General features: G+C 33.2%; 1 protein-coding gene across 4 annotated transcripts in view; it reads right to left on the bottom strand.

The window, feature by feature from the left end:
• The window catches only part of Suco (SUN domain containing ossification factor), a 55253-nt gene that overhangs the window by 25547 nt on the left and 2443 nt on the right, over positions 1-27263 (bottom strand). The window contains exons 2-14 of one of the 4 annotated variants that reach the window (XM_028759503.1): positions 17795-17906; positions 16293-16403; positions 13752-13906; positions 12637-12774; positions 12101-12251; positions 9110-9233; positions 8207-8331; positions 7683-7750; positions 3858-3965; positions 3092-3197; positions 1402-1422; positions 1139-1194; positions 578-669 (exon numbers count right to left, since the gene is read on the bottom strand). In XM_028759503.1, the coding sequence (XP_028615336.1) occupies positions 578-669; positions 1139-1194; positions 1402-1422; positions 3092-3197; positions 3858-3965; positions 7683-7750; positions 8207-8331; positions 9110-9233; positions 12101-12251; positions 12637-12774; positions 13752-13906; positions 16293-16403; positions 17795-17906 (1367 nt within the window). Of the gene's footprint in view, positions 1-577; positions 670-1138; positions 1195-1401; positions 1423-3091; positions 3198-3857; positions 3966-7682; positions 7751-8206; positions 8344-9109; positions 9234-12100; positions 12252-12636; positions 12775-13751; positions 13907-16292; positions 16404-17794; positions 17907-27263 lie in introns of all 4 variants that reach the window. The other 3 variants (XM_028759493.1, XM_028759517.1, XM_028759510.1) reach the window with 3 other exon arrangements.

The following is a 27263-nucleotide window of genomic DNA, read 5'->3' on the forward strand; positions in this document are numbered from 1 at the left end:
TACATATAAAACATTATATAGTAAATGATGAATATAAACCTAAGACACATTTACATAAGGAGGCTCAGAAGCCTTACAGGTATAAATCAAGGACAATATATTAATGCTAACCAAAAATATTAAACTATACACTTTCCCAAACTTTAGCAAATACCTATTTTGTATTTTTGCAAAAAGACAAAAAAAACCCTTTAATTCTTAAAGCTATGGTTTATACCATTTTGATCAAATAAAGAAGCCAGCATAAAACTTCCCCCCTCCCTTCTGACTCAAAAGAGCTTTTAAAAGACTCAGATCTTCATGTGCTTGCACCAAGGCTCAAGGCAAATGAATAGAATCAATATTTTCTTCTGTTGCTTCAGTATTTTCTGAGTTTAACAGATTCTTGGACCCAGAATTGAGATATATTCATAATTTATAGCATTGGTATTACAAAAGAAGAGTTCCAGTTGCAAAGAACTCACAGAACTCAAATGTAAAAAATACATTTTTAAAACAGGCTAAACCATCTATGACTCACCCATTACTATTAATTAAAAAAAAAAATCCTGCTAGTCATCTGTTTAAAATCACTTACCATAGTCCTCATCAAATAGTTCCTGACGTTCTGACTGATACTGGGAGTCAGCAATTTCTTCATATTCTTCCACCATGCTAGTACCGAAAACCCTAGTAACAATTTGATTACAGGTTTCATTAAAATATAAGTTACTAAGGCTCATCTCTTCACAATACATGAGCAAAATGTCACATTGATCAGGGTAACGTCTGATGGACCACTAGCTTTTGCCCTTCAAAATAAATATTTCTTACATTTATTTTTTCACTACTTCCATAAATATAATTAACTTAAAAGCATTTAGAAATATAATGACCAATTTTCTATCAATCTGTGCTTCTATGTATTATTAGTAAAATAAAACAGAAAGTAAGGTAAAAGAACATTAAAATATAAGGTTTATGTTTCAGATTATCTTGACTTTTTTTTTTCAAATCACATTCAATTTGGAGGCTTAATACCTTATATTTCTACAGCATTAACTTCACATAAGAGAAAATTATCTCTTCACTTTAAAAACATTAAGGTTTTCTATATCACTTGTAAAATAAACAGCAGGAAATACTCATTTTGCATTACCTTATTAGGCTTAACGGACAAAAGTGCTCTGATCCAAAATGTGATACCAGCTCCACCTAAAAAACAGAAGTACATGAACTGGAAGCCGGCAGGGCACCTATAAGGTTAGCATACTTAGTCTTCTCAGGATAGCATTTCTAAAAACACAATCATTGCCCCCAAAATCAATACTTATAAAGCTTTGGGACTATTTTTTTTATCTTTGCAGTGTATTAATATGCCATGGTCTGTTATTCAATATTGCAAAAGAGAAGGTTGCTAACCTTTATGTACTTGATGAACATCTGAAGCAGGAGAAAGGAAAAGAAAAAGGAATCAGTTGCAAAGTCTGGATCACATGCCATAAGTAACAAGTATCTGCAACCCACATGTATGAAGTGTAGAAGCAACACACTGTGGCAGATAAGATTGTAGTACTCCTAATTCTATGCAGAACCAAAAACCATAATTCCCATTTTTTTTACCATAACAACCGAAAAGCACAATCTAAATACATGTAATAGATTAGCTTTAAGCTAATAAAGTGGAATAATCTTTAAATGCATTTACTTTCCACCTGTTAGATAAAAAAAGATTCTAAAATGGTGGTTTCCAGAAACCATGTCTTGTGTTAAATATTACAGCCATGCAAAGTGTATTTATCTATAGATAAATGTATATATTAATAAACAAATTAGTTTATTAAGTTTTTCTGGTAGTTTTAAATTATTGTATCCAATGTGTTTCAGGGAAGGCATAAGTTCTGGTATTCTATTATTTCATATATAACTAATACAACTGCTTTACTTACAAAATGCAAGTTTTAAAAAGTAACTTGTATATTTATATTTAGTTACTTTAGGTGAGCAGATACCCAGGTAAGAATTTGTATGCATATATAGCATTCATTACTACAAGCAAGTGGCTTTTTGACATGTCTCTACTAAAGTGGGTTTTCCCAAATAAAGCAGTTCATAAACATTCTATGGCTTCTCTCCATAAAAGAAACAAGCGGGGAGTTTTACATGGCAATTTTTCCACTGAGAATATCAACTGCATTTTCAATATAGAATCCAGCACTTTCATACTGAAATTAGGAATACTACAAGTTTACCCATTTGTAGAAATCAATTTAATTCATGCTTTAAAAAGAGAGAGCAAAATCCCAGAAGACAAAATCAAGTAGCTATAAATTCTTACAACTTAAAGAAAGCACAGAAATTAGAAGTTCTGCAATTCCAAAAGGCCTTATTATTAACAGCATGGTATTTTAAGATGTGTCCATTATTTTCTATTAAAGAAAAAAGGGTTCAGGAAAGAGGCACAGAAACGTCCATAGATTATTCATAGAAATTCAACTTGAGTAACAGTTGGTGCAGTAAGCAATGGGAATATTTAAAGTGTCTAAAGTTTTATCTGAAACTGCTAAATGGGTGTAATGTTTCATTTAATTGTAAAAAGGGAGAATCCTAAGTAAATGGGTAACAAAATTGAATCAACTATCTAGGAATAAGATTTTAATGAACTTAAAAAAATCAGACCTACTTAAAAGATTCCAATGGCAGCAATGTTTTAAGTTTCAAAATAGAACACAATACCAGGTAGGTGACAATTTACAGTTCTAACGCATACTGAGCACAGTGGTGCATGACTACTTCACACACAGAGGCAGCGGTACCTGCTGAGTGAGGCCAGGGTGAGCTACATAAGACTCTGAGTCAAAAGAAAGAGCAAAACTCAAAAACAAGACTTGTAACTTGGGGTTTATTAGAGCCAAAAATAAATAGTTTGGTCTAGATTACCAAGAATATAAAAATGCCAGAAAAACAGCTGTCTATAAAATAAGATAGTCTAGTAAGAAGTATTTACTTAGTGTTATGCTAGGACTCTTTGTTTCTCTGATTCCTAAGTGAGCAGAGTGAATAACTAGAATAGTTTCATTACAGAACATAGTTTTATATGTATAAAGATTACCTTCACATATTTTGCATACATCTGTTCATCCAGAGGGAAACTTTGGACATTCCGCTCATCTCTACCATGGAAAGTACCCAGCTTAATCCATTTATTTGTGGGATATCTAGAAAACGTAAAAATAAATTTATCATGTACAGTTTTTCTTCTCATCTAAATACAACAGGCCTTGAGTTCCACTTCACTAGGAAAGAGTTACTTGAAAACTCACATTAACAAGCAGAAGACAAGGAAAGAGAAAAGTAGAAGCAAGGCAGCTTCAGGGTTTGAGGAACAAAAGTAGCCGCGAGACACGGGGGGGGGGGGAGACGAAGAGACTGTTACACACAAGCAGTGACAGGATGTGCTGAGGAGAGGCATGACTACAGTACTAGTAGAAAGCAGGTTAGAAAACACATGACCATATTTAAACAGACATCTTCCATAGTTAATTCCTTTAAAAGGAAATCTAGGATTCAATCATGCAAGTAAAAAAATATTTAAACACTTCACCAAAAACATACATTGTGATATAAAATGAAGCACTTATACATATATATGAACATTTTTAATATACTTAAAAGAACTGTTTGAAAGCAACAACCATGATTAAAATAACTGCGAAGTCATATAGTTCTAGACTGGAATCCTGCTTCTCCCAAACAATAAATCATGTGATATATACAAACTAATCCCCTAACTGTGTCTTCAGTTTATAAGAGAATAACATAGCATAGTTGTGATGTTTAAGTATCACAAGAGCTAAGATAAGAGTTTAAGAATTTACCTGTCACTGATAGAAACCAGGAAGTCTTTGGGAGTAGAAGAAAATAATTCATAATTTGCAATATCAAATTGTTTCACTTGAATTGGCTCACAAAGTTCAATAACAAACCTACAAAAAGAAAATAAGATATTTACATAAACCAACCAAAGCAGTTCATATCAAAACATCTGTATAAACTAGACATTCATAAGTTACTAAAATGTAACAAAGGAGTAGTATTTGTAATCTAATGTATCTACTGATAAAACGCTTTAATCAGGACAAACATTATCTAGTGGCAAGAAAAGAACATTGATAGTTGTTCCTATGATGTTCTTTTCTTTTCTTAATGAAATGATTTTACTAAAAACATCCTGTGATGTTATATACCAACAAAAATCTTTATACATAGCGACTATGAAAATATCTCTTTAAAATTATCTGACAACAACAACTGTCCCAAATGTTCACCCTTGTATTAACATTTTGCAAAGGTTACTAAGAAAAAGTAAAAATGTCAATTTATATATTCATCCAAAAGGATTAAAAATTGTCTTTCCAGACAATGAAACAACTAATGTCCATTAAGATTAAGGCCCATGGTTCAATTCCTATCATTTAAAGAAAAAGACAGACAGACAGACAGAATTATGTGAACCCTACTGATGGTAAGATGTTATCACATATGACCACTTAGTAAAAAATATTATAATAACAATATGTTTCCACAGACACAAAAACTGTATATAGCATCACATTTATGAAAAAAGAAACTCATGGACAGCATTCTAATCTGTTTTAAATAATTTTTTCATCAAATGTAATTTAATTTTCATTCACTGATTAATTCAGTGTGCATATGTGTGGACAGTTCGAAGGCAACTTGCAGGAAGGAGAGTTAGGTCTCCCCTTTGACCATGTTGGCTCCGGAGTCTGAACTCAAGTTACCATGCTTGTCAAGTGCTTTCCTGACATGCTGAGTGATACTGCCAGATCCAAATAAAATCAAAGATATTAAAAGTAACTGTCTAATTTTGGAGAAAAATAGGACAAACAAACAAAAAAACCAATCAGGCTTCAGAGAAAGGTGAAGAAGAGAGCCAAGTAACATTTATCAATGCTTACTCTGGCTCAGATACTTCATTAGACAATTACATCTGTCTTCATAAACTGCAAAGATATTATCTCTACAGAATCACTTAGCAGATACTAATTGAGTATTTCACATTTTTTTTCTTTTAATAACAGAACCTCCTAAGCTGTAGCTAGAATATGGTTTTCTATCACAGATTTTATGTTTTATGGTTTTAGATAATGGGTTATAACCACAACTGTCAACTATAACTTTCAGGTTAACTCCAGTTCCAGGAGATCTCTTCTGGCCTTACTTAGGACACTTAGCACATATGTGGTACACAGACATATATGCAGGCAAAACACTCCGAAGACATCAAAAACTTTAATAATGATAATAATAATAATAAAGGTGCAAAGTTAGCATCTTTAAAATATGTAATGAGTTGAAAATGTCATTCTTTTATTCGACAGTTTTCAAGGATGGATCACCATATTAATAAAAAGGTAAAATGTGATAAGGAAAATTAGAAACTTTTGAAGTATTATTTTATAGGAACACTATTAGCAATAAAAAATACAAAGAGGTAGTTATATATATATGTGCATTACATATATATAAATACATATAAATGTATAAGTCAAATGCATCTCTATATGTAACAGTTTGAAAGAAGTGCTTACAATAGTAATAAAAAACTGCTGAGGAATACATTTCAGAAAAGAAATACATTTCTCCCCTCTCCCATCTCCCCTCCATGGAAAAGGTTAAGTATGTTAAACAATAAGGATGAACCTTATTTTACTGGTAATAAAACATTCGTAATAAATAATAAGTATCTGTCATTTAAAGATTCTATACAATCTCAAATAAAATCTCCATATGGAAATCAGGAATGCAACAAGTCTAAAAATAATAGTAATCAGAGGCAAAAAAAAAAAATCAAAAAGTTCTAATGTACAAAAATTTGCCCTATTAGATACGAAGGTCTGTAAAACTAAATTGTGGCACTGACACAAATAATAATAAACTGACCAATGAAGAGCAGCATTGCAACAAAAGTGCGTGAAAGGGAACTTTATAATAAAGGTTTTTAAGTTAAGAAACAGAATGAATTACTGAATAAAAAATTACCCCAACAGGAAAACCACCAAACGGAGAATGAATTCTTCCTACATACAATGTAAAAAAAAAAAAAAAATCAAAGATACCAAAATCAAGTTAAAAGTTTTATTAAAAGACACTATAAAGAAGTTGGAGGATGGCTTAGTTGGTAAAATGCTTGCAACACAACCATGCATATAAGCCTACATATATGTATGTACACTACTTTTGCCTGTTTCCCACAGAGTCCAAAGAGGAGTTACAGATGTTTGTGACCTGTCATGTAGGTGCTGGAAACCAAACCTGGGTCTTCTAAAACACAGTAAGCACTCCTAACCTCTGAGCTAGCTAGCTCTCCAACTCCCTCAACTGGCTTTTAAACTTTTAAACATGAACTTTTTAAAAAATAAAACAGTGTAATAAGTGTATTAATTCCCCTATAAATTGTTCCTATGTCCACAGAATTCATTAGTCTAAGATTTATAAAGCAGTGAGACCAAAATAACACAGCATTTCTTAGATGGCTTTCTCTTCTACATTCCTAATTACTGAGCACTGTCGTTTTTACCTGTTTAAATCTCTTTCAGATATATTCCTCTCTTCCGTACCCAAACTGAAATTATTTATCTCAAGGTCATGATTTCAGACTGAAGCTATGACAACAGTCTTCCATCTCATTTCTCTGCTTCAACTGCATTTTCTTGTAGAGGTCATTCTTTGAAGACAAGCTTTCTTGAAATGCTAATGAGATAATGCCACTTCTTCATAAATGCTAGCCTACCTGTCTTTAAAATAAAACTTAAAAAACTGTAAAACTGGAGAATGTTCAACTGGAAAGTGCTTGCAAAAACTATTTAGATCCCCAGCACCAAGGCAAAAGCTGAGTGAGTGGAACAGCTGCCAGTAATCCCAGAAAATTCCTGGAGCAGGCCAGCTAATGAGACTAGTGGAATCAGCAAACTCTGGGTTCAACTGAGAAACCCTGCCTCAATATGGAAAATGGAGTGCTCAAAGAAGACATATCAGGCCTCCATCCACACAAGCAAACATGTACTCCACATACAAGTACATCATGCAAATGTGTGTGTGTGTCTGTGTCTCTGTGTGTGTGTGTGTGTGTGTGTGTGTGTGTGAGAGAGAGAGAGAGAGAGAGAGAGAGAGAGAGAGAGAGAGAGATGCATGCACATTGTCAAGCTGAGTACATACAGTATCAAATGGTCTTATTGTAGCTAGACAGCTAGATTAATGCTCCAGCCTTATCATCTCACTATTCTAATTGTACCTTCTTGTCACAACTAAACTGCTTCTACACAGTAATCCAGAAGAAATATGGTCCTTAAAACGCAGTGACTCCATTGTCTGCTACTTCCTATGTGTCCTTTAAGATTCAGCCCAGAAATAACCTCTTCTAAGAATTCTCCTTTATATCTAGCTCTTTGTAGACAACCTGTCCACCAGTATTTCTGACTAGACCTGTCACTGTTAGCACTTCTATCTCCTTAAAAGAAAAGGCATCTTGTTCTTAATTTGGGAGTACTATCAATATTCGGGAGTACTATCAATATTCATCAATCATAAAAGCTTATTAAATTACAGAAATATATCAACCTTACCCCAAAAAAGATGTTCACATATAAAATATACTTTGTAAAATTTTAATTACTTACCAAATTTTAGTGCTGCAAGGATTCAGCATATAAAGGTCCATATTTTCTATAAGAATAGCAGATGTGCTCTATTTCAAGTGGCAAAGAAAATAAAGAAAAGCAGTTTAAAAATATTTCAGTTCTAAAATGTTGTGGAATTCCTGCACATTGACTTTTAAGATGAGCCTAAGATTAGACTACTTGTGGGGAAAAAATAAAATTTACCAATTAAGGCTATAGCATTAAATTAGCCTTACATCAATTTGTCCTTTTAAAACTTACAATGCCATTATAAATTTTCATTAGCTATTTTTAAAGCTCCATACAGATTATTAAATTATTTTTTAAAGGTGTAATCTTATCAACTAATATAACAAAAAATTGACACTATAAAATATTTAAAAGCATAATCTTGTATTAATTAGTAAAGTTAAAAAATAATTCACAATGTAATATTTACTGTCATACCAATGTCTACTTTTAATAAAGTCACTAGTTTCTTAAATTTTCTTTAAAGAAAAACACAACACATATACTTTAAGTACCTTGGCTTCTGGATTAGCTGCCAAAATTTTGGCACCACATTCCACAGAGGCATAATTATTTCTATTTTTCTGGACCTTTTTGGTGGCATGTGGACCTCCATTAGAAGATGGATGCAACGACTGACCTGTAGACAAACCTTATTATAAACACATATATGATGATTATGATTGAAAGTACACCCTCGGCCCCTAGCAACACAATCATCTCAAAAGTAACAAGCTACTTTCCAGAAAGGAACAGGTTTTAATTCCTAAAACTATAGCTTTAAAATACATTGAGAAATCCAAGCCAGACATGGTGGCACATACTCATAATCCCAGCATTTGAGATGCCATGCATAGAGGATTGCATGAGTTTGAAGCCAGCCTGTATGCACAGGTCAAGGCCAACCAAAGTTACATAGAGAGATTCTATCTCAAAACCAACAAACTAAAAAATTCAAAATGCTTTAAAGTATCTAGAATAAAACTTCACATTTCCTGAGGTATGGAATAACAGAACATAAAGATTTTCCATGAGAATACAGCCTCATTGGTTTCATGTTTTATTTTTTCTACTTCTAACCCCAACATCAAGAATTCTTATCTCAGAATTTTTATGCAAAAGGTTTAAAGCTTTCTGACTGAACTTTCCATGTCCAAGTTTTTTCCCCATACACTGGGAGTGATATTAGTACTCTTTCTGATTTTACTATTAGTAGGTAATTTCTAACAATAAATTTTAATTAATATTAAAACTGTACACCACAAGATTACACTGGTAGTGTAATCAGCAGCAATGTGGTAAATCTCTGAAGAAATTTTTAGAAATGTTATTTTGTAATTAGAAAGAGAAAAATGCATCTTTAAACCACCCCCTCAAATAATTTTTTTAAAAAATTGAGAATCTCAATGCTTTCTTACTTTTTTCTTTTTCTACTTCCATAACTTTCTTCTTCCACTCATCAAATGTTGGTATATCTTCTGGATCTTTGGGACTTGTGACAGATGTAGGGTCAGTTTCTCCTGGTTTTGTATAATCAGAGCTCTGAAAGAAATGTCCCCCCACCAAAAAGAACAGATTTCAATCTTTGAAAAAACAATAATAATGAAGGTGAGCACAAATGCTTAACATTAAGTAAAAATTTAATTTTATAGTGAGTACTATTTAAAATGAAATATTGATTTAAGAATTCAAGATCACATAAAAGAACTGAAACTTTTAAGCACTACAAAATTGTTAGTAATATAAACATAACTTATTTTTAAAGCAAGCAAAATGCTATATTCTAATCAAATTCATTACTCAATCAGAGGAAGAGAAAGTGTGTGTGTAAATATACTTATGGCACAATTACCTTAAAATAAATCTAAGATATACTTACTTATCAAAATAATAATTTTAGATATAACATATTGTTTTTATAAAATTAGTAACAAATATCATATGCATAAAAATTTTTAAAGTAGATATTTAAAATGTCATTTTAAAAGCCCCAAGACTTTAAGCTTTAAAAGAATACAGAAATTGTGTTATATGGTAGCAAAAGGATCTACAACAAAAAAAGGATGCATGGAATCTACTTTTAAAACCTTGGTGCATTGGTTATATGAAATTTAAAAATAAAATGAAGACAGAAAGCTGGATGAAACAAACCTTGAGAGTGAAGTACTTACAGTGCATTCAACTAATGAATGAGTGAATGCAAATAACTGAAAATCAATAAGCAGCAACAGGAGTAGAAGCAATAAATTCAACAAAAAGAAAATGCAATCATAAAATAATCATGAGAAGCTATGAAAATCAGAGATACAAATAATAACAATTTGATAAAGGTTATAGTGTGACAGTCTGGGCAAAGTGTTACATATCTAATGCATCATGGGGAATCTATCAGATTGCTGAAGGAGTCTTATAATACAGTATTAGCAAGACGTACATACCCACTAATTCCATACCATGTGCAATATCAGTAAAAATGTGTATAACTGCATAGTGCCGCACTAATTCTAATACAGGGAAATCAGAAACTTCAATATTCTTCAAATGATTAATTGTAAGCACTAACAAAACAAATCTCTGAAGTCAACACTGAGTGAGTACAAAGCTAAATGAAGGCACAAATGTCATTATAGACTGTTTCAAAGTCCTAAAATAAACATTTTTTTTAAATCAGCAAATGCATCACAGCACTGTCTGAAGAGGAACTCCAACTAGTTACACTACTTTTTTTCTTAAGCAGAATAATTTACTTACCTATTCATTTCATGGTTCAATAATTTGTACATTATAAAAACAAAACAATAACTTAATATGTTTATTAATAAAGTTTATTTAAAGAACTAACTCTGGTAAATAATTTAGTAATTACAAAAGTTCACTTGGTTGAGATAATAAAAACCCCTCCCAAAACAAAAGAAAATAACATATAACTCTAAGATCCAGATAACAAAGTTTCACTCACCAATTAAGAAATCTAAACAAACCCATAAAACCCATTTCTACTGCACTGCTACAAATGGAAGTATTTTGAAAAGTACTGTGTACATGAACTTAACTGGGCAGAATTATTCTAAACTGGATACTCGTGTTATTTCTGACAACCTTTTTGGGATATTAATTTGTTCAGGAAGTAACTACACATTTAATTAAAGTTTCATTCTTCTACCTATTAGCACAGGCTCACAGTCTAAGGCCTTGTGTTCTGTAGTTGGCTAATAGTTGAAAGCAAGTAATTGAGCTGGCTGCCAAGCTTCAATTCACATTTGAGACTTAAAGAGCTTCAAAGGAGACATGTTTTAATGTTTGTCTACTTTTACTTACGGATGTGATATCGGACAATTGAACCTTAACAACTCTTGAGCTAGATAACTGATAAAATTAAAATGAGTCCTTTTAAAACACCAGACTACAAAACACTGAGTCCCTGTGTGTCTAGGAAGCCCACAGACGCATTAAAGCTAGTCTTATGAATAGTATAAAGCTCTGTAATACAACTTAGGAAGAAGAACAGAACATCCCAAACTAAAAGGAATAAATAAAAAGGTGTGCTTGGCATTTTAAATTACTCTTTCATTCTATTATTTTGCTTTCAAGTTGATGAAAAACCTTTTTCATTTAGTTATTTCTTACTAGAGGGGGATCCTAAATTACTGGGTAACAGTTCCTCAACAATTTTGTTTACTGAGCTCTTTTATGCAGTTTAAGTAGATTTTAGAAAGAGTAAAGACAACTTCACTATAATAAAATCCATCTTTATTTTAAGAATAGTTAAGACAGTTGTTTAGCATCCAGTTGTACCTTGCATGTAAGTAACGAAACCAAAAATATGCCCTTATAACATTCTAGTTGAGCAGCATATATTTGTTCTCACTGAATTAAATGTTATTCTTCAATTTAATGGTTGTGGCATCTATATAGATTAAAAACACTGCTTAAGCAGAATTTGACTTACATTGTCCCAAAGATCTGATGGTAGGCAGGAGGTCATATAATTATATATAAAACGCAAGATAATTCATTCCAGAACACCTTTATACATCAACACTAGTCAGAACATCATAAAGTAACTACTTAATATACATAGAAGCAGAGTTCATCAGTTTTGACTAATACCCCTAATTTTTTTTAAAGATTTATTTATTTATATGAGTTACACTGTAGCTGTCTTCAGACACACCAGAAGAGGGCATCAGATCCCGTTACAGATGGTTGTGAACCACCATGTGGTTGCTGGGAATTGAACTCAGGACTTCTGGAAGAGCAGTCGATGCTCTTAACCACTGAGCCATCTCTCGAGCCCAATACCCCTAATTTTTATAACAAATTATGTTTAGCAATTCTTTTCAAGATTGCACTACTAAAGTACGTTACATAACAGAGTACTAACTAGCCAGCCAAAGTCACATACTAACCTCATTTTTTAAAGTATCTGAACCGTTCAATGCAGACTTTGGATCACTGTCATCTTGTTCACTCACTGAAACTTTTGATTCAAATTCTGATTTTGTTACTTTTTCTTTGCCATGTGAAGATGACACATTCTCTATATGCTGGCCGACAAGGCTATTTAAAAGCAAAAGATATAGTAAACATATTTTAACTGGATAGCAAGTTTTTATACAATTGTTATGATTACCACATACAAGGAACACCTAAACAGAAACACAAAGAGATAAAATTCCAGTAATAAAAGTAGAATGAAGTTTGCACCAAGTACCTTTTTAAAAAAATTACACTGTGATTATGATAGAATCTTATCACTAATCAGATGTGGTAGTGAAGGCCTCTATTCCCAGCATTTGGAAGGCTGAGGCAGGAGGATCCTGTGATTGAGGCAAGCCTGGGTTACCCATAAAGTTGCAGGTTAGACTGGGTGATCTACACAAAAAGATACTACCATGATATAGAAGCCAAAAGAACTACAGCTAAAAGGACCATCCCTACCCACCTCTCCGGTGGATTGACAAAAGCAGGTTGTTCCACTGAAGCGCCTGCATCAGGAGACTCCCCAGCATCACAGTCAGCTTCAGACGGCTCTGTTTCACCCAACTTGGCTATAGACAAAGTACCAGATTTTTCGATTTCACTAAATGAGGAAACAAAAAATGATAATCCAGTGACTTAATATATGTTTAAATTCTTTTTTTTTTTGGTTTTTCGAGACAGGGTCTCTCTGTATAGCCCGGCTGTCCTAGAACTCACTCTGTAGACCAGGCTGGCCTCGAACTCAGAAATCAATAATTTTTAACAAAATGGGAGAATAAGAACATACTGTTCAGATAAGCAGTATTCTGATCTTAACTAGTTTCTGAAATACTATCTAGACTTTTCTCGACATGCTTTCTGTTCCCTTTTCCTTAACTGAGCAACATTCCCAAATGATACCATCTTTGTGCAAAACTCCATCAGCCCAGTCCCTTACATTCTGGAGGAATACAGATATTTAAACCTGACTATGCTGCAGTAAAAATATTTTTTAAAGTGGCAATAAGGTAGCACGTATTCTTACTCTGAGTCAAATACTCTTTTACATGCCTACTATCATTAATTTTCACAATAAAGTAAATTCTTAATGAGTATTAAGAGAGGGTGTTTGACTTTACTCTCTGCATTACAACTTAAGGAACTCAGAAGCACAGAACTGAGAGAACTAAGGATAACTTAAGTATTTCAAATGTTATTAAGTGACAAAAAGGAACCTAGTCACACAAAAACATGACTATTACTGGAATGCTAGTAACACTTGATGGAAAGAAAATGACATTTGATTTTTGAATAGCTATATAGATTATTCTTTTTAATGTACAATTTCTCCTAAGTAGAACCTATGCAATGCAGAGATTCACGGCTAGGCCATAATCTATTCTATCCATCTACTGAGCTGAATAAATAAGATCACTAGTAAGATTATATTCAACATACACAAATAAGACATTGATACAATGAATTATAACTATCAAGCCCAAATATCAAATATGAGTACATTAAGGTATTTTGTTAAGAAATGTTTCTAACTTGCTGTGTTTGCTTTTACTCCCACTTCATCCCTTCATAATGACTTACTCAAGCTTTGGGGCTGGAGTCGTTTCTGAGGTAGATGAACTGGAACTATTTTCGATGTTCTCACTGCCTACAACTACACTGGAAGAATCTTCATGCACATCAACTGTAGGAAGTGCTTCAACCACAGGTAGGCTTAACTTCGTTGTTTCCAAATTCTGTTTTATAAAAGTTTATATTAAAGGTTAAGATTAATAAGTTACTTCTTCTGAAGGGCAAAAGCTAAAAAATGACGTTATGTTCATAATCTGAGGGTATTTAGTTCAATGGCTAAGTGCTTAATATACATAGACTGCAGTCCTGGGTTTAATTCTCCAGCACTAAAGAAAGAAAATAACTTAAATACTTTTACACACACACACACAAAATCCTTTCTTCCAACATTACTACCCTTAGAATTTTATTTCATATTCTGATACAGAACCTGCACATTTTTCATACAAGGCAGACACAACTGTATCAGGTCCTACAAATATTTCCATTTCTATTTAGTACTATTAGTAACTAAGGATCCTATGTAAGTATATAAAATGGTATGATACAGTTCTTTTATCTCTACAACAAATAACAATGTAAGACATGTACAAGTATTACAACACAATAAAGAATTTGCTTTTCTTTCAATTCTCAATGTTCTAGGTCATTCACCCTGGCTCAGAAATCGACTGAACGCCTATTCAGATCTGAAAACTTTTATCAGTTCTGGCGATAACAGAATTCGCTTGCTCCCTTCCTTTCTGCTTCCACTATTCTCTATTCAGTCTCATCACAGCACCCACGATACTCAAGTGGTATTCTCTATCTTCCTCTTGTTTGCAATTATAATATAAATGTATTAAATAAAGAGAATGTTCTCTTGATTTTAATAGTCCCAGTATTTAGCACACAATGCACTTAAAAGTCTAACAAAGAATAACAAGTGAGAAAAGTTTACACCAAGTTCAAGGAAAAAAAAAAACTATGAACAATTATAGACTAGATAAAATGGGCCTTGAAAAATAGGTAAGCTGGTTTGGGACAAAAAGAAGACACACGACAATGTCAACAGTATTCAAAGAGTAATCATTTGAAGAACTAGTAGTAGTAAAATTTTTACAAATAACAATGGCTTGTTTTTAAAGGTAGAAAATCTTTAGGAAAGGACATTAGCAAATACTGTATTATTTCAGCATACATTCAAATTTTTAAAATGTAGTATTTTACATTCTTTTTAAAACCTAAGTCCTTAAAATTCAACATGTATTTTGTACCTAACAATAAATCTATGTCAAATACTCAATAACCAAAGAGCCTAATGACTATTATATGCTAAACAACATAGGAATAAGAGATTCCACAAAATTTCAAAACATTTGAGATAAAAGCTTATAGACCAGTGGTTCTCAATATTCCTAATGCTGCAACCCTTTAATACAGTTATTCATGTTTTGGTGACACTCCCAACCATAAAATTATTTTGCTACTACTTCATGACTGTAATATTGCTATTGCTATCAATCATAATAAATATCTGATATGCAGCCCCTGTGGGGATCAAACCCAAGGCTGAGAACCATTGTTCTAGACTTCAATTACATGAGCTTCAAGATAGTTGTGTAATTGGAAAGGCAACAGAGAGCAGTTTTTTAGTCTGTATCTAAATCTTTGGCAAATATTTTCCAAAAATATAGTAAAATGAAACTCCTTCATTCTGAGATGAACATTTTTTAAAGAATTATTTATTTTCTGTATATGAGTACACTGTAGTTGTCTTCAGACGCACCAGAAGAGGGCACTGGATCCCATTACAAATGGTTGTGAGCCACCACGGGGTTGCTGGGAATTGAACTCGGGACCTCTGGAAGAGCAGTCAATGATCTCAACCACTGAGCCATCTCTCCAGCCCCAAGATGAACATTTTTAATCTGTAAAATGTTTTGTTTTTCTTAGTCTTTCTGTCTCCATATCAAATATCCCTAGTTCTTTCAACCTCTTAGATTAAATAGTTTCCAGATGTATCAGCATTCTACTAGGTTTATAGTATTTATTCACGATTTTAATAACTGCCATATTTCAGGTGCATAAAATAGAAAACAATACTTAGAATGAAGAAAATGGGCAAACCATTTTAATGTATTCTTTTAACGTCATATCCTATGTAAATTTAAATACTGGTTTCAAAAATGCTTTATGTGCTATATACAACTACTTCTGTTGCAAAATAAAGCAGATCAAAAAAAGATATGGTACCTAAAAATCAAAAAACATATATTAGGATGAACCAAAAAACAAAAAAAAAACTCAGAATTTAGGAAGACATATTTGCACTCAAATTTTACCTCTAAGAAAATAGCCATATTTATTATTAAAGTTCTAATTTTGCATCTTCATAAATCTGTACTACTATTAACATGCAAATAATTTTACATTCCATTATATAGTACTTTATGGTGAAGAAAATATAACAACACATAACATGTTGACTAAAAAAGGCATCCAATACTGTGCAAAAAAAAAGAAAGTCATAAGGTATATTACTAAAAGCAAAGGCAGTATATAGCTTACTTGTATATCCACAGTGTAGTCATCTTTTAATTTATTTTCTTCTGGAGATACAGTTAAATAGGAATTTGATTTTCCTGATAGCTCAGCATTACTAGGTTCCTCTCTTTCATTCTACATGGTGATAAAGAAATGAATGGTAAAATTATTTTAAATAAATAAATGCAGTTAGCAAAACTATCTCCTTCTTTGCTATAAACTAGTCTTATATATATTTGATTCTCAACTTAATTTACATGCCTATTTTCATCTAATAGCTTAATAAGCAAATCCTATATGAAGTATTATGTACCAGACACCAAGTAAGACTTCCATGATTACTTGGAATATATGTTTTTGTTTCATCTATCTTTTGATACATACTCATTAATATTTTCTATACCTGTGTCTTTAATTGCATTTCCTACAGTATACATTTCACAAAAGCAAAGTTCACATTCACTTTTTTATAACCTGAGCTTATCTAGCACATACAAAATATTGAAATGTTTGCTGAAAGAATTTCCCCCACTTAATGTTTACTTAAAATGTTTTTGTAATATTTGGTATGAAAAGGAAGAGACAAATTTTACTGACTGGATAAAAGCATTACATTTTATGTTTTCTTTTTAAAGGAACATTTAAACAAATTTTCAAAAATTTGAATCTTCTATCCCAGATATAAATTCTATACAACTCAAAAATTAAATAATCCAGTCCAAATATTATATCTCAAACATCCAAACATGTAAATAAAAGTCTGTCATGATGCACATGCACACACAGGTGAGGAACAACACAAAAATCTCACAAGGGAAAAATACATCCTGCTGTATCTGTATAATATAATAAAGGTCTTGTGCATATGTCCTTGATGAAAAAAGGAAATCACTTTGTGGAACACTTTTATGTTACTGTAATGGAAATCAAAATATTAATTTGTGTTCCTATTTAAAAGTGTACCTATATCTACAGGAAAACATTTGAACACTCAGAAGAAGCAGTAAACATGGCTCCTTTGGGGATGAGAAAAGTATATACAAGAAAATTGTTTTATAGTCAGCCAAAGTTATTCCTGTAATTTAAAATACAGAATGTTGGAGACAAAAGACAAATACAAGTCAGCATATACCTTTATCATTTGTAGTAGTAAAATTATAAATGATTTCAAAACTATTGAGTGTTTATGTCTATTTACTATACCTAATTATATCTTAGGAACTACAAAGACTCCAGCTGCAAATCCTCCATGCAATCTTCATTGCTGATTGCTTTTAATTTATAAGATCAGATTTCTTTGCAGCAATAAAGGAGCAATTCTTATTGAATATACATTATACTTAGCACATAGTATTTGAAATACAAGCAACAAAAATATACAAATATCTGAATCATCTTAATATCAGAATTACATCATTACAATGAAACAGAAATCTCCACAAATTTGTAGCCTAGTATTTCTCTAGTTACTTTCACTCTAAATAAGACAGTCTTAGAAAGCAGGCTGTCAATTCCATTTAAGGTACCTTTTTTTGAAACTGTGTGTCTTCACTTCCTACTGCACAATTATCATCTTGAGAATAGTATGACGTTGAAGCTGAAGAGCTCTCTTTACAGCATACATGCCAACTTGGAAGCCTGCAGACACCCACCACCAGCAACAATGAACAAGAGAAGGAAAATTAAGTAAATATTCTTTTTATGGGCTACAACCTCAGGCAATAAAATGTAAATTCTTTTCCTAATATGCTCAATAACACAACTTTAGAGTATTGGTATCTTAGGAGGGGAAAAGTTGATAATCATTCTATTACTATCAATACCAAGTAATACATAAATTTCTGGAAGGTACAACAAAAACAACAGAAGCAGCATATGATAATTATAACAGAAGGTACAGAAAGCTGTCAGAGTTAGCCTCCTGAGAAAGTGTCCAGATGCCAAAGACATTTACAAATATTTAAAGATAATTCTAAAACCCACTGGAACTATTTCAAAGCATGGAAGTAAAGCTTGTAAGCTATTCTTACATAAAGGACACTGAAAGCCAGAAGTAACAAACCCTACAAGCACAAACACTCCAGGCAAATAGTACTCTAAAATAGAATGTAACTTTTCTAGGCCAAAAACCTCTCTGCAAATTTAACAAAGGAGGAACAGAATTCCTCATGAATGTTTAGCTCAAAACAACAAGCAACAAAAATAAATATACAAATATCTATGAACTATTTTAATGTCAAAATTACCTCAGCAGTTCCTCATAATATAACAAAACAGAAATCTCCACAAGTTTGTAGCCTAGTACTTCTCAAGTGTCTTTCATTCTAAACTAACAGTCTTAAAAAGCAGGCTATCGAAACTGGTTAGATATAAATCTATTTTATTTGTAACACATACCTTGAAACCAATTACCACACCTACTAAAGACATCTGGGTACATTACATAGCTATAAAGATTCATCTAATGAATAAAATATATTCAACACACACACAATGTGGAACATATGCTATATAATCCTAAAAATCTTTGTTGTTGTCGTTTTGAGACAGGATTTCTCTATCAATGTAGCCCTGGCTGCCCTGGAACTCATTTTGTAGACCAGGCTGGCCTCACACTCAGAGATCCATATGCCTCTGCATCCTTAGTGCTGCAATCAATAGATGTGTGCCACTCAGTTTAAAAAGTCAGTATGTTTCTTTAAAAATAACCCATGTAGTCCTGAAACTAGATCAGCATTACTAGTCTACTGTAAGTCCTATCCTATACTATGAGGATTAAGGACAAAAAAGGATTCCCACAACAGGAAAATGTGCAGAGTAGGAGATCGTGGAATACTATTCAGTCCTAAATGGGATGCTGCCTTCAAATCCCTCCCCTCAGAGCTCAGGGAACCCTACTGGAAGAGGAGTTGGAAGGATTCTAAGAGTCAGAAAGGGTGAAGAACACCAAGCAAACAAGGCCTTCTAAACACCAGCAGGACTGAAGCACATGTGAACTCAATAGACTGTGGTAGCACATACTGGGCCTACACTGATCTAAGCCAAGATGGGGGTCCCAGCACTGAGAGGGGAAGTGAATGCAAGCTGCCATCCCTAACCCAGAGGGTATCTCTGACTGATAACTGCTCATAAAGGAAAAATTTGTTTTCCCCAATGGAGTCTCAATAGTTAAACAAACTACTTTTGAGGACAGACTCTAGCCCAGCAGTAGATAGTCAACACAAAATTAACTCAATGGCTTTTTTGGAGGTTGTCTCATAATGCTTTGCATTATTATTTCCTTACAGGTCTTCTGTATACATATTACAGTTTCTGGTGTTATGTTTTTCTGGGATTTCTCTTGCATTCTCTCTCTCTCTCTCTCTCTCTCTCTGTCTCTCTCTCTCTCTCTCTCTCTCTGTGTGTGTGTGTGTGTGTGTGTGTGTGTGTGAACATGTGTGTCTCTGTATGTGCTTCTCTTTGTCTCTTCTGTTGATCTGCTTGCTTCATTATATTCTAGTTTGCTTGTTTTTTTTATTTTATCTTTATTATTTTTTTAGAAGTATGACTACATTCTAATGAGAAAGAGAAAAAAAGTGTGGATTAGGGTGGGTGGGGAGTTGAGAAGGAAAACAGGAAGGGGAAGGGGAAACGGTAATTAGAAATTGTGTGAAAAAATCTATTTTCAATTTAAAAAGATATCAAAGTGGAAAAGTAAAACAGTAAAATTATGTTAGAAATGAGTTTATCTGTGTTAAAGATAATTTATATAAGTGTAAAATACAAAGATATTAACTATTATAAGTTAGATATAAAAGTTGTATTCCTAAACCGGGCATGGTGGCACATGCCTTTTTAATCCCAGAATTCAGGAGGCAGACAGATCTTTGTGAGTTAGAAGCAGCCTGATCTATAAAGTGAGTCCAGGACAGCTAGGGCTCTGCTGCACAGAGAAATCATGTCTCGAAAAGCAAAACAAAACAAAACCAACAATTACATTCCTGGTTATAAAATGCTATATAAATCCTTATTTGTAATAAGAGATCCAAGCTTAACATAAAAACTATTTGAGACTGCCAATATTAGTCAATCACTTTGCATGAAAAAAAATGTCATTTAAACACAATTCAAGATATTGACGTGTAAGGAAAACTTGAAAATCATCTTTTGGTTTTTTAAAAAATAAAAGTAGAGCTGGGCAGTGGTGGCACAAGCCTTTTATTCTAGCACTTGAGAGACAGAGTTAGGCAGATCTCTGTAAGTTCGATGCCAGCCTGGTCTACATAGTAAGTTCCAGGACAGTCAAGGTTACACAGAAAAACCTGTCCAGAAATAAATAAATAAATGCAGGGAGGGAGAGAGGGAGGGAGGGAGACTAGGCTAGAGATAGTAAAGACGGTTCTAATGCATATGGGACCGATTAAAACTATATGAAGCTACAATTACAGCAATAATGAGATAGGAGGGTCAAACCAACAGCTAGAAACATGGACAACAGGGCAACCAACCTAGATGAAGGTTATCACAAATCCATGGGCCTGATAAAAGGTGAAACTTATAACATAAAACTGACCAGTCTTTGAAAGTCTGAAATATACATAACCGAAAAATTTTTGTACTTAAAGAAAAAATAAGCAAATTTAGTAAAATCAAGTCAATACTTCTGGAAAAACTATAGAGAAAAGGAAGCAAATTGTACAACATGATTTGGCTGTAAATACCATTAGCCATAGCAATATAAAAACTACCAATCTAAAGCAAACTATGACATGACTGTATTAGCAGCATGTAAAGGAATCTAATCATCTACAATAAGTAGAACAGTAGTTAACACAATAAGAAATTATTTCAGCAGTAAAGAATTCTTCTGATACCAATAATATATAGAGACAGAGACAGACATAGAGATAATTTCTTAACCTTATAGTTTGGAGCTTTTAAAAGCTGCTTTGCTTCTGATTGGTCTCTTAGTAAGAGCACAATGTGTCCTTTCAGTCTCGTTGAGAAAGCCCTATTGATTGCTAATAATCAAACCTCTCAATTTAGTAGTTCAGATCATTACTAGTCACTCACATAGGCTGGGTCTTGGACAGTCTCAGCCACCATATTCCACATAGCAAATTCTACTCAATGACTGATCACTAAAAACTGGCCAATAATTTCAATGATCCATCATGAAGGCAATCCTTTGGATCTTAATCTACCATTACTAATTTTGCCAATAAAATCTGTCCTTAAAGCTGCTGGAAATAATCATATACTACTAATCATACTTAAAATGGCATATTTTAAAAAATTGTGTAAGATGTATTTATCCTAAAAAACTCAGACCACAGTGCTTTTTCTATAGCAATTTTCAGTTCAAAATACAAATAAAGTTCTCAAATAAATTAGTGTAGGCTAACCATATAGTCTCGGTAAACAGAAATCCACATATTGAACAATGAAAAGTTATCCCTCAAAAGTAGGTTAGGGAGTAAGCCTTCAAATTTTTATCCTTAGCCAAGCAGGATCATCTAAAAGAATTTCATTAAGGGACTGACAAAAATCAAAAGTATGGGGCTGGAGAAATGGCTCAATGGTTAAGAGTACATACTACTTTTCAAGAGTACTAGAGTTCAGTTACCAGCATTTGAGTCAGGTAGCTTATAACAGATAGCCTCTAAATCCAGGGGACCCAAAGTTCTCTTCTGGTCTCTATAAGCATCTGCATTCAGATATACATATCCACACAGAGGCATGCAGACATATACAACTTTTAAGATAATAAATCTTTTTAAAAATTTAAAAGTATAAGGCCATTAACTTTCTTATTATAAGTTGCCAAACAACCATGCAAGGCTGCATGTCTGCCACCTCCCGAACATCTTCTATTTCAACTACAGTGACTTATCAACACTTCCCTCTAAAAATCATTACTTCTGTTTTCAAATGCTTCAACCCTATCAGACTCTCTAAACTGTTGACAAAGTAATCCTAAATATCTTTCCATCTTTATTGCCAGTTTCCTCCTTTCTATCGTTTTACTGGGTCTCATGTAGCTAAGACTGCCTTCTATGTAGCTGAGGCTGGCCTTGAATTCCTCTCCCTCCTGCCAAATGCTGGGATTACAGGAATGCAGTAACATACCAGGTCTTCAAAGCTTTCTTTCTTTGTCATCTTTCTTGATTACTAATATCTGCAGAAACTCAGTGCTCTGTCTCAAAAGTCAAACACTCTCCTTAAAAAATTCCCTCTGTGAAGAAAATTCCAGTCTTTTATCTCTCAAGCCCACACTTCTAAGTTCTATACAATCTATATAATTTTGGGCTTACATATTCCAATCCCCTCTAACTCTAAGATCATTCATCTTTCAATTTTTTTATAACTCTTCCATTTTTGTACACTATTAATACAAGATAAGAACACAGTTTTCTCTCTCTTTGAACCTATTTCACAAATTCATAATTTAATATACAAGGATTTATGGTCTCATCTGCAGTATGGTCTAAGGAAGTATCTACCTTTCCTTGTTTGGCAGAATCCTACAACAAAATGCACCACACAGCACAGGAGCCGTGCTAGATCTGTTGACATGAGATGAGTAAGAGAAGCACTGCTGACAAGAGCAGGCTGGAGACAAACTAAACAGCTCTTGGGAGTCCTAGCTCAATGCTGTACCTTTGCACTACAGCTGCACTACAGGCCAACTCCACAACCTATTATTATAAAACAAGATCACTTACTTCCATAAAGTCTGTGCTTAACGGTCATACTTTCTCCATTTCTAAAACCACATTCTTTTTGTGGCAAACTCAATTACTCTGTTTCCAAGTATTTGTCTCTGTAAGTCTGTCTCTCTTCTCAGAAACACATCTAGAACAATAATGTCAACATAACCTTCTCAAACAACTTCCCTTGCTGGATATTTATCATCTAGCTCTTTGGCTTCACTTATAAAATTCACCATAATCTCCTATCTGCTACTTCTTAAGTTGAACTACTTATTACCACTTCTATCTATTCATTATTAATGTACTCATACTCTTTCCTCTTGATAACCAAGTGCCATCTGCTCACTGCAGGCAGTGAGACACATACACACAGACACAGCCATCACTCATATTAGCAGCAACAGTGCATCTTATTTCAGCTCACGCAGCACCTGTTCCCACTGGAGAGTTCTTTCCTAGCAACTCCAGGCCAGTTTTTCTCCATTAATAAGTAGTATGAAACTCAGCTTTCTGAATGATTCATCAGCATTCTAATCATATTTCTAGAATGTTGGCTATATAAAAATAGTTGACTTCATCTAATCCAGTAACACTAAATTGAATACAAAAAAAATTTTAAATATCTAAAAATATAGTCTCTTTGAGGCAGGAATCCTTGAAAAGTGTACTTTAAAAAGAGCTTCAGGTTGTTAACTCTTGCTGTTAAATCCTTGCTTGGCTCATCTAGGCCCCACCATTTTCAAATGAGAAATCTAGCCCAAGGACATCAACTGGCATACAGGTAGAACACAGTGATTAAAAGAACACAAGCTCAGAAACTACCTAAGTTCTGGATCCATCCCTGTGAGAAAACTTGGCAAAGATGCTTAGTGTCTATGTGTCTTCCTTCTTTGTCTTTAAATGAAGGAATCTATATTAAAAGGGGTGTATATTTCACAAAAGTTATAATGATCATAAAATGACTATTGGACCCTTTCTAATACAGATATATCTATCTGTATTATGACAAAGAACTTGCACACAAGGCTCAAGTCCCACACTTACTCTGTTTCCTTCTCTGTATCAAATGCATTGTGGGTAACCGAGTAATATTAGAAATAAATTTATAAAAATAAATTGTGTATTTTTATAAACCCTTATAGCCTTTCCTATTTTACTCTATAAGCTGCCAAAGTACCCAGAGTGAATGAATCAAAATTTATATAATAGCACTTAACTATATTATAAGCTTAGTACCTACCTTGCCAATACTATAAAAGACTGAATACATTTATATACATTGAATACTTTTATATAAAATACAAAAATCACTTAACTAGCAATTCATTATAAAAACAAAGTTCTGAAGTCAGGTGGTGGTGGCATAAGCCTTTAATCCCAGCACTCGGAGGAAGAAGCAGGCGGATCTCTGTGAGTGCAAGGCCAGCCTAGTCTAAAGATAGAGTGCTAAGACATCCAGGGCTACACAAAGAAACCCAGTCTTGAAACAAAAAATGTTCTGAGTCTGGGGTATAGATCATAGTAGAATAAAGCCCTAGATTCTACATCCAACACTCAAAAAGGGCAGGAAGACAAGTCCTTCAAAAGCAAATGAATCTTAAAAAAAATTAAAAAGCACTCAATTTATGAAATAAGTATATCCCAAGGGATATTTTTATACTGTAAATACTCAAAAGCAATTTCTCATTCCCTTGTGACATATGAAATTATACTTGTGAAAACACTTTATAATATTATATGGTCTTGAAAAATAACAGAAGCTCTATGTGTTATATAGCTGGCACAAAAGAAAAATCTGAAATACATAAATCATTGTTCCAAGCAGGGTGTTTTACTTATTTCCATATATGCAAAAACTATTAAACTGGGATATATATAGCATTTATACATATATAATGTTCATAGCTGAAAATGACTTGAGAGACAAAAAGCAATTAAATACTTTTTAAAGTTTCTTTTCTCATTAGAAGTGTAAAGTTAACTATACATATTTATTTCTCTGCTCAGATTGAGAAGTGGAAGAATGATTTACTAGTCACAAATAACAAAATTATGAGATAACAGTGCCCAAAGAGAGTTAACTGTTAATGTCTTTGATTCTTTTTTTTTTTAATTGTCTGCCAAGTCTATTTTCACTTACATTCAAAAACATCTTGAAATAAATTAAACATTAAAGGACAACATGAGCCACATCTCCAGTTCCTAAAATAATTCAAAGAATATTATAAAGAATCATCCCTGCCTTTTGGTGTGTGGATACAGACACCACAGATTTTCGTAAATACAAGCCACCTTCTTTCAAGGATCTCTTCACACTAAAAACAACCTAGCTCACCAAGCTTATTTGAAGGGATCTGGCACTGTTCATAATGACCCTATACTCCTTCCAGGCACCACATGCTATCCTTTGAATAAACATCTCAGCAAATCTTAATTTTTTTCCAGTCTCTTCATATTAAATTCCAAAAACAACAAAAGTTATCAAATGATGTGGAAAGTATGATTATTTCATTATTTATTTTGAATATCATTTTATTCAGAAAATAAACTCAAATTTCCAAAGTCTTTACAGAAGCAATAAAGTCGTATATGTATATGTATATGTATATGTATATGTATATGTAAGTGTGTGTGTGTACACACACACACTTTCCAGGCAAAAGACAGAATAAGACTTTTTAACTCATAATTAAAAAGAAAGTTTTTATTTAGTTTGGCTTCTTGTTTTCTGCTCATATATTAGTTAACAAGAGAAGCTGGGAAGATTATCAGGAAAAAAACAAAGAATACAGAAATAAAATCACAACTCAAGGAGAGAAAGATCTATAAAAACTAGACTAAGGTCAGAAAAGGTCATCATCTTGACTTACACAGCTCCCAGTACTCTCCTACTGTATCTGCGTTTATGACCGACCACCTCCATAATCTGTCAGGCAAGCCATTCTATATTTATAGGCCTTGCCTCTTTCATTCTTATTTAAATTATTTCACTTGTTCATCTTCTATCTTGCTAAAATCAGAGTTCGCCTGGGCAATAATCTATTCTCTTTAAAACCCTATCCTTTTCATCTGTTCTCCATCCCTACTAAACACTCCAAATAACCCCACAAAAATGATCCCTCTGCTTGTAACACAAGTCCCACCTTGACTATTCACCCTAGAAACCACTAATAGATGAGAACTAATGTTCATAGAAATAGCTGACCCAAAGGCATATGATTGATGAATGGAGGACAGGAGAGACTCTAAAATACAAATCCTTCATTAGATGCATCTAATGTCCTTTTAAGTACCTTTACTGTATGTCAAGTAGATCAGAGTTGTTTAACGTCAAGTCTTTCTCATTAGTCTAAATATTAGCTCCTCTAAGCTCATCCTTTGAGTCACGGAAAGAAGTCTGTTACTATTTTTAAAAAATTAGCCTTTATTAAGATTAATGTAAGGATTTATTGTTCTTAAGGGTTAGCTGAAGACATATCAAAAACTTCAAGAACTAAAGCCAGATATGCAAAGGAAGAATAAAGTTCTCAAGCAGTGTGTTTACCTCCAGCATACCACGATCCACTGGGGTTTACACAGGTCCAGCTAAGAAGATGAAGGGATTATTTTGTTTTAACTAAACAAACCCTTACTACATGTATTTAAAAAAAAAAAAAGCTAACAAATATTACAAACACAAGCCAGTAACAAAATAGCAAGGCTAAGAAGAATAACCACTATAAACCAACCACTCATCCACATTTGATATAAAATAATCTCTTCAATTATACAGTTCTCACTGAAAATTACTACTTTAATGAAAACAAATGGTAATATTAACAAACTATTTTTTTATCTTTCCTAAACAACTAAGTTATGTAATTATATGTACTAATACTGATGCCATATTGGTCCATGTAGATAACTTACAAATAATTAGACACATTTTAAAGTTTTACTATTAGGGAACATATGCAGAATAACTGTTGAAAGGCATGGACCACATCGTCCACTTCAGTGTGATGATCAACTCCACACTGGCAATGACTGAGAGAGTTCTGCCCCTTCGCCCCTTCCGCTTCTGAATAGTGTACTTTATATTCTAAGACTTTGAAGACCTCAGCAAATTGGGAGTTTTAAGACATGGAGACTGACCAAGGGTAAACCCACTAGAATAAGTCCTTGAAGAAAAAAGAGAAAGGCAGGCATAAGAAGATGTTGAGGGCCAAAGAGAGGTTGAAGTGATGTGAGGCAGGAGAAAATACATGCAACACCTAGAAGCTGGAAAAGTCAAAGAACTAGAGTCTCTCCTCAGGCCTCCAGA

This window comes from Grammomys surdaster, unplaced genomic scaffold (genome assembly GCF_004785775.1).
Source record: "Grammomys surdaster isolate TR1022 unplaced genomic scaffold, NIH_TR_1.0 130, whole genome shotgun sequence".
NCBI classification, from domain to species: domain Eukaryota; kingdom Metazoa; phylum Chordata; class Mammalia; order Rodentia; family Muridae; genus Grammomys; species Grammomys surdaster.